This window comes from Osmerus mordax, chromosome 18 (assembly GCF_038355195.1).
Source record: "Osmerus mordax isolate fOsmMor3 chromosome 18, fOsmMor3.pri, whole genome shotgun sequence".
NCBI lineage: Eukaryota > Metazoa > Chordata > Actinopteri > Osmeriformes > Osmeridae > Osmerus > Osmerus mordax.
In genome coordinates this window covers 12,749,130-12,757,805 of record NC_090067.1, presented here as the reverse complement: position 1 = coordinate 12,757,805, position 8,676 = coordinate 12,749,130, and the positions used below count along the sequence as shown (strand labels likewise).

The 8,676-nt window shown below is 50.2% G+C and overlaps 1 protein-coding gene across 2 annotated transcripts; it reads right to left on the bottom strand.

Annotated features, from left to right (window-relative positions):
* Positions 1-383: 383 nt before the first annotated feature.
* Positions 384-7,931, bottom strand: rprd2a (regulation of nuclear pre-mRNA domain containing 2a). 2 transcript variants are annotated; one of them, XM_067256580.1, is made up of 10 exons: positions 7,488-7,931; positions 5,366-5,495; positions 4,964-5,124; positions 4,794-4,846; positions 4,388-4,514; positions 3,953-4,128; positions 3,481-3,829; positions 3,125-3,337; positions 2,608-2,850; positions 384-2,187 (listed from the first exon to the last, which is right to left on the bottom strand). In XM_067256580.1, exons 1-10 carry the CDS (start codon positions 7,678-7,680, stop codon positions 437-439), a joined length of 3,396 nt encoding a protein of 1,131 aa, XP_067112681.1. In that variant the 5' UTR covers positions 7,681-7,931; the 3' UTR covers positions 384-436. The 2 variants fall into 2 exon arrangements, with proteins under 2 accessions (XP_067112681.1, XP_067112682.1); XM_067256581.1 differs by having other exon boundaries at positions 4,794-4,840.
* Between the last annotated feature and the right edge of the window lie 745 nt (positions 7,932-8,676).

Here is an 8,676-nt window from a genome sequence, read left to right as displayed (position 1 = left end):
GGGAGGTGAATTATTGATTAAATTTGAACAAATATAACGAACGAAATGTAATAGCTATATATCCACCTCATTTTTCCTTTTAGCCACGGTCTTCATACTTCATCTCCACAAACATCTTCAGCGAACGTCGACTTTCCCTCCCATCTCTCCTCTTCTCCTCTCTTCTCTTCTCCTCCAGCCTCTCCCCTCAACCTACAGGGCTTCCTGCTTTTGTGTCTCTGTTGTCACCCTCACATCTTGCTTTTAAGGCAAAACCTTTCCCCTCATTTCTGAATCCCTCCTCTCTCCCCTTAGCCCCCACACCGGCAGGGTGGCAGTTCAGCCGTGTGGCCATCGCATACGTGAACCCCCCCCCCCCCCCCCCCCCACGTCCTCCCCCTCGACACAGAGACCTCGACGTGCTGTGGAACAACGAGCTCGACCCTCAGCCCACCAGTCAGAAGTGCGGGGGTAAGTGTGGTCTCTTCGGGGGGAAGAAGGGGCCCCCTGGTCCCCCTCCTAACGGGTGTCCGCCGAAGGGTCCTGGCCGTTTACCCCGGAGCATGGCCCTCGGGTCGGGGCCGCGGAGAGGGGGGCGGGGGGGCCCGTGGGGGGGCCCCCGTGGATGACCTCTCAGATGGGGATGGCGAGCAGGGTGGAGAGGGTGGTGAGGAGGGTGGGGTGGCCGGGGGTGATGAGGGGCAAGGGGGTGCATGTGGCCGTAGTGCGGAGGGGGGGAAGGGCTACGAGGGGGGTAGCTGTAATAGAAAGGGTCATCGTCGGGAGAGATGGGGGGGGTTAGGCGCTCCCGGGGGTACATGTGCGGGCTGCCTGTGCGGGGGAACGGCTCGTAGCCACCCGGGGGGTAGTAATGGTCGTCCGGGTGACGAGGGAGATCGTGCGGGTAACGGCGGAGATCGTCGGGGTGACGGTGAGGGTCGTCGTAGTAACCACGGACGTCGTCGGGGTGGCGGTGGGGGTCTTCGCGGTAGTGGTAGTCGTCGGGGTGACGGCGGGGTTCGTCCGGGCGATAAGGAGACTTGTGCTGGTGGTCGTGGATGACAACAGGAAGGACACTGCAGACGCCACTCTCCCCTTCCAGCTCTGGGTTAGATGGATTCTCCACGGGTACCATCCCTCCTCCTGCCATGACGGAGCCGGGAGGGCCCTCGAAGCCCTGGGGGGGAGGAGGGAGGTGGGGGATGGGGGGTAAGTGAGGAATAGGAGGCAGAGAGCCACTGAAGAACCCAGAGGGGGTGCTCTCATGTTGGGGGGACTGCTGGGCAGGGTAGGAACCCTGGCTCTCGCCCTGGTAGCAGTACTGTCCAGGTTGGCTGTCGCCTCCCGGCACGGGCATGCTGAGGCTGTTGGGATCGGGGTACATGTTACCGTACCACCCTCCTCCCCCACTGACACCAGAGGTTGGCCCTGCACCGTGGAAACCCTGCGCGGTAGTCACACCGCTGCTGTTCCCTGGCGCGCCACCGTGAGGGACTCCCTGCCCCACCGCCTGTCCTGCGTAGGGGTACGGCTGGTACGCCTGGCCGTTGTGGCACTGAGGGCGGCTGGGGTCCTGCCAGATGTCGCTGCAGTAGCCTGTGGCGGAAAGGGGGTCCACAGCCCTGCTGACCCCCCCAGAGGGCACGCAAGTCTGGCTGGAAGACTGAGGCTCCGCCTCGGGCTTGTCCATGATCTCATCCTGGGTGGGGGTGCCCCCGCCCTCATCCCTCACGGGGGTACCCTCCTGGTTCTCCGCCCCCAGCACGGGGCTGAGGTCGCTGGCCGTCCCGGGGCCGGGGTCACGGGTGAGGCTGGGGTCACGGGCGAGGCCGGGGTCACGGGCGAGGCCGGGGTCACGGGCGAGGCCCAGGTCGAAGGCACTGAAGCCGGGGTTCCCTTGGAGGAAGCTGTGGATCTTGGACTCCAAGGTGGAGGTGGAGATGGGTGCCGGCTGGTCCTTGATCAGGCTTGTGCTGCCCGCTCTCTGGGGAGGCATGGCTGCGATGGTCAGGGGGGCTGCCTGGGGTGTGCTGGAGCTCCTAGCTGGGGTGGAGATTTGAGGGGAGGGCAGGAGGATGGGAGAGGGCTGGGAGAGGCCTGCAGAGGGGGCTATTGGGGCGGGAATAGGGGCAGAGGTTGGGATTTTGCCGATACTGGAGGAGTTTGATGATGTGCTTCCAGCTGGGCTGTTCAACAAGGAGGCAAGACCTGGGTGAGGAAAAAAAGGGCTAAAAAGGGCTGTACACATTTGCTTCATTGAGCTGAGTGACTATTGATATTTAATTCAGTACCCTGTACATTTTGTTGAATGTTTTTCTCACGTTGTTGTAACAATGCAATTTCCTCTCTGGGACTGATAAAGTGCTACTCCCCTCTAAAAGGTACCACACACACCAGCTCCCATTATACTCCTAGTCCATAACCTCCTCTACTGGAATCAATACATAATAAAAAATATCAACCTCACTTAAATCCTAATAAAGTATTCACTTAGCAGACGCTTTCATCCAAAGTGGGAAGAAATCAAACCTGCGACCCTTCAATCTACAGTCATGTGCTCTACCACTGAGCTGTACCTATCCTTAATCATACCTGGATCCCTCCCTCCTTCTCCTCCTCCCCCCTCACCTTGCATCACCCCACCCTGCGCGTGTGTTTTGGAGAGAGCTCCCAGGAGTTCCCCCGGGATCATCTCCACCTTGGACAGCGCCAGGGGGCCGGGGGCCTGGGGGCCGGGGGCCTGGGGGCCGGGGGCCTGGGGGCCGGGGGCCTGGGGGCCGGGGGCCTGGGGGACAGCCGGGGGGGGCTTCACTGTGGAGGGGGCCGGGGAGGAGGTAGACCCTGGGTACACACAGGACCCTGGAACCCCACCTGGTACACATACAAACAGGGGAGTATTTATAGCCAGAAGACAGCATTGTAGCCAAGTATCCTATAGGCTCATTTTGACGTGTCATAAGCTAGCTGGCTCAGGTTTGATCTAAAAGGTTGTTATTTAAATATCTAATATATATTTATGGCCTTATTTGTTTTACTATGTAGCACAACTTTTCATTACACCATGTGTATATTGTACTGCTTATGGTGAAAGATGCAAATTTCAATAAATTTATTCAAGAACGTCATTTCCTGCCTGCTGACTCACCTGTATTCTTCATGGCTGAGGTGATGTTGCTGAGGATGGAGTTGATTTTCCCTAGGTCCACATTGGTCAGGCTGGCTGTGATCATGGCTGTAGAAGGTGTGGCCTGACTGCTGGGCAGCACCTCATTGGCCAGTGACGGTTGAGTGACAGCAACAATAGCCACCGGATTGGACACGGCGGTCAATGGGGCGGGGCCCAACGCTTGCTCGTCAACTGCGACCGGACAAGGAAAAGGCATGTCAATCAAGGTAACTGTCACAGGACAAGAGTGTTGACCGCAAAGCACAAAAAAGCACCAACCAACCAAGAACCCAGAACCTTCTCCCTCAACTCTACAGAAACCCCCCCCACCTCACCTTGAATGCCAGCTATGTCCGTCTCCTCCCCCTCTGATAGATCCATGTCCTCTACGTCGCGGTTGTCTTTCTCCCCCACCGTAAAGCCGTGACTGGGGGACCCTCCAGGGGACGACAGGGGGCTGGGGGCCTCCCCCAGAGTGATGTCCGCCTCCTCATCCATGGCCGAGCCGTCCAGATCGGGGTCCAGGTCGGCCATGCCGTGGAAGGGCGACTCTGAGCCGGTGGGGGAGGGAGCGTCAGCGGAGGGCGAGGGGACGGGGGACTCGTCTAGATCTGGGAGAGTGGCCTTCAGAGAGTCCAGCTTACGCTTCAGATGGGAGACACGGTTGGCAAATGTCTGGTAGGCCTGGAGATGAGGGGGGGGGGGGGGGGGGAGAAAGAGAGAGAGAGATTGAATAACAATGCAGGTCACATCCTATAAATCCATCCATCCTATTCAACCACCCATGTCACTACACAGCTGACTCACGTTGGCGACAATCTTGACCTCCTTGTACTGCATCTCATAGAAGATGTCTGCGTTGCCCAGTGCCTCCAGCAGAGGGGGGCCTGTCTTGACCTGTTTGTCCAGGAAGCTGACGAAATCCTGCAGCTTGGTGCTGCCCTCCTCAAAGTCCTTGGAGAATTTCTTCCCTCCGGCCTTGTCTTGAAGGGTGAAAGGAGGAATGAAAGAGTAGGAGGGGGGAGGGAGAGCAAGAAAGAGAGCAAGAGAGAGAGAGAGACAGAAAAGATAACCTTGATAAATTAAGGAAACCATGTGTCTAGACAACAAGCCTGAAGAAGGAATCAAGCCTTAACAGGACAACACGTCGAAGCAGCCGTACTGGGTCAGAGGAGGGAGAGAGGGAGGGAGTGGCGAAGGTTGGAGAGGATGAAAGTGTGATGGCTGCATCGTGTCTGGCACCTTTGAGCTTCTTGAGGGCCTCTGTGCTGCAGACGTCCACTCTCATGGCTGCCAACTGCTTCTCCCTGAGCTCCACCTCCTCTACTGAGCCCACGTACTTGGAGAGCAGCTCCATCATAGCCTGGGGCTGCATGACAGGGAGGCAGGTGGGGTCAGAGGTCAAACTACAGGACATATCGTGCCTTGAAAAAGGACTGGAGGTCACCATTGCTCACTAGCACTATACACAGACTTCCTTTGATAATATTTGATCATGTTGTGAGAGTACGGCTGATTGATGTGTGCGTGTGTAATGTTTGAATTTCTTGTTTACATATTATTGTGTGTTACGTATAGACACACATACTGTGGCTGAAAAACTAAAAGTGAGAGTAGGATTAAAATTAAAATAAATTAAATATCTTACCACAAATTCAGCCACGATCTTGGACTGGAGAGCAGCTCTGTTGTCAACTGCAGCTGAAACAACGAAACATGCATGAAGAGATGACGATCAACAAAACGACCAAGAGTGAATACAAAACTCTTCTTGTGTACGACGATGCACATCCAAACGGACAGGTGCGTCGCCCTCACCTTTGACCTGTACAGGTGTGACCACAGCAACAGGAGGGGATTCCTCCTTCACCAGGTAGCCCCTGAGCTCCGAGATGAGTTCATCCGTATAGACAGTCCTCTCCTCCCAGATGGTCAGAATCCTGCCCACCGCCTTCACAACCTTGGGGTCCCCCACACTACTGCAGGAGAGGAAGGAAGTTTGAATCGAACACAACTTTATTCGCACAGCCCTGTCACAACAAGCAATGTCACGGAACCCTTCCACCCTGAGTGGTTCCAACTGCCTTGCAACATTACAGAAGGAGGTTCTCAAAAGCTTTAGGAATATAAATCTAATATATATATATGTAAAACATTATATAATATCAAACAATTACTTCAAAAAGATGGAATAGCCCTTATCTAGTGCGTTTTACTCACTTGACCATCAGGAAGGCATCAGGGAGCACCTCAGCAAAGGCAGTACGGTACACAATGGCGTTTTTCCTCTTACAGTTCTGAATAACATCGTTGGCGAGGTACAACAGGTTTAGCCTATGAGAAGCATCAGCTGGAGAGAGAGGGGAATGGAAAGGGATATGGTTCAGCACAGGACGCCACAGGCAACATCACTGAGGTCAAAACCCACTAGAGTCATCAACTCGCCATGCAACTGTGTTGAAGGGGTGGACTAGTTGGGCTATACAATGAATTACCTCGATAAACATCCATTGAAAAACGCTATGGGCAAAGCATATGGATTATGGACAGATGTCAGGGATAGAAACAACTTAATGTTTATTTGTATTCTATTATTTTGTATTCTAATATTGAAAATATATGAGAGAGTATAGGATGTGCCTTGCCAAAGGCAAGCATGCCCAATTGAGTTCCAAGGACATTGGGTCCTTGGAATATTAACTGTATAAATGTTCACTTCAGTAAGTTTTTCCCAGGCATAGTTGTAGCTGTACCATTAGTAGTAGCTTAGTCTAGTTCTAGTTCTTATCAAGTATGCATAATCTAAATCTATTAATACCCCCAGGTAGCTACCATCTTCTATTTTGACCAGGTCATCTCACAGCAGGGTTTGCTCATATAGCATACAACAACCCGAATGCAAGGGGCACCCCCTTCAAAAGATATTTCCAGTTATTAGTAAAAAACTTTCAGTAAGCACCAAAATAAGCAGCTAGCTGTAGTACCGGAGGTACTGTCAAAAGTGTAAGCAACAGACAGCTCCCCAGCAGTTTACAATGAGTGCCATGTGCTCTCTTAACCCTACACTCAGGTTGTGCGGCTTCTGACATAAAAGGTCGCTCTAATGGAGATCTCTTTCCAGATTTTTGTTAGAAACTGAGAAAGACATGTTACATTTTATTATGCATAGGGAAAAAATATGACAGACCAATTATTTATGTGTGAACATTATCGACTAGCAAGCAAGCAAGCTGACGATCAGATAATTGGGTACATTATAATGTAGCTAAAAATTGTTATCCCGCTAGCCTAGCTAACGTTACTGCTCAAATCCGTTCATAGCTAGCTAGTGAAAGCTAGCTACTTTTACTGAGAGTTCGATAAACCTTCCCATTGTAAATGTCAATGTAGCTCGAAACGTACAATTTGAACACATTTTCCCTTTTGCTTGAAGGGCAGCAACATAGAATCCCATGTAGGCCTACATCGTTAATTGTCATTTAGGGGGGGGGAAACGAACTCCTTGTAAAAACCGGAATTTTGTGTGCGACAACGAAGATAACTGCTAGCTACCAGAAGTAGTTGACCTGGCTTCTGCATTATCCAGAAGACGTGATATGTGCATAGTGGGCGTAGCCTATGCAAGTTAATGCGGAAATGTCAGTCAACACAACGTTCCAAACGTAACTATTGGCGTTTCAGTCATGATGACTTAAAGGAAAAATATAATCATTTACTAACAGTACTTATAAATATTTTGATATTTATTTGTAATATTTTAGTATTTATTGGTTTGGCGGCCCACCTGCATTACCCGTAATGGACCACTAGTGGGCCGCGGCCCACAGGTTGGGAATCGCTGGTCTAGACATTCAAACAATGGCCTACGAGATTACATGATACACATATAAAATATTCCCTGCCTTAGCAGACGGCATTAACAACAGCAACATTTAGTTATAACGCCGTTGCGCAATTAGCCACAGGTTTGACACAGTATTGCTTCAAATTCGGTGGCAAGCTAGCAAGCTAGATTGTTAACACTCGTACTGGGTCACAGGGCAGTCCAATAATGTGTAAACTATCTGCTTGTGGACTACGGCCAAAAGTGTAAATAAACAAATAGGATATCTGCATAGGTTTTTCTAAGATTACCAGACCAGGGTTAATTAACGCTCATTTCCAAGAAGAAGCACAAGGCACGTTTACTAATAGGCTACCTTAGCACAGTTGCGGCACAAATGTATCAGAACATATTCCCTGGTTCATCACAACAGCTACTGAAAACTAGAAGAACCAAAACGAACGGACCCATTCTACCTGCTAATGTAATGTCATCTAGCGTGGCTGTCCAGTTACTTACATTTCCTTAGCCATTTCATCCAGTATCGTACGACTAGGCTGTGGTATTTCTTGTTGTCGATACACCAGTTTGAAAGACCTTGTATAGATTCCATTGTGTTCGACACCCCTTGAAACCGCCGGTCTAAAGATGATTCAAACGCAGCAGGCGTGCCGCGACGGTGGCCACTTGAACCGCCAGATCCTGCAGCCATTTCGACTAAGCTAACCCCTAGCCTAGCTCTTCGTAGGTAGCTTAGCTAGCACTGAAGTGATCATGAATACGGGGCACTTTGGCTGCCCGCTTGAAGTAGCATGAGCTGTCCGCTACAGACAACTATCGTAGTTAGCTAACCTCTAAAGAAAAACCAGTGTCGCTAATATTATGTTCGTACTTTCATTATTTCTTCTTTAACCATGAATAAATTAAGCAAGTTAGCTTGCTAGAGCTAGCTACATTGCTGCTGAGTTGGTTGGTCGTTATGGGTGCACACTTTCAATAACAGTCACACGCAGCGATAACTTCTCCATTGTATCTTGCATATAGCGCCATCCAGTGTTTGTCTATGGTAGAGGCTGACAGGTTTAGTTAAAGATGGTGGTTTTGGCCTGACAGCTGCTAAATTACGGCAACCTGTAAACATTACCGGTCTCTTCATTGCCATCTCAGTCAAAGAAAGTGCTAAATATACTGTAAGATTTCACTTTGGTAAAGGAACTGAAAAATAAAGCATGTTTTGATGAACCAAACCGTCACTTTATTGTATAAAATGGGTGCAATAGTTCAAGTTATATTGGGTTTAATGGAGAAGTTTATGGGGATTTTGAATAAGAGGGAAGACAGGGTAAAGCTGGATAAGCGGATGAAATAGAAAAGAAATGAAGTTATAAAACGTCATCATATTCTGAGAGACAGCAAAGGTGCATAATACATGTCAGCTTTTGAGCTAACCCATTGGTACTGTGGAATACACTCACAAAAAGACGTAACATATTCCTAACGGTTAACCAGGGCATCAAATATAAAGTGTAAACGTTCACAACTTGACTGATGTTTAGACATCTTATGAAGGCTTTTTTAAAGATCCCTAAACCTAGGTTTTTGCTACGGTACTGCAGTGATATCAACAGTATCTAGTAATATAGTGATCCTATCACTTTGACATTTGATCTCCCATACATTCATCCTAACAGATGAACATTTCCCTGTA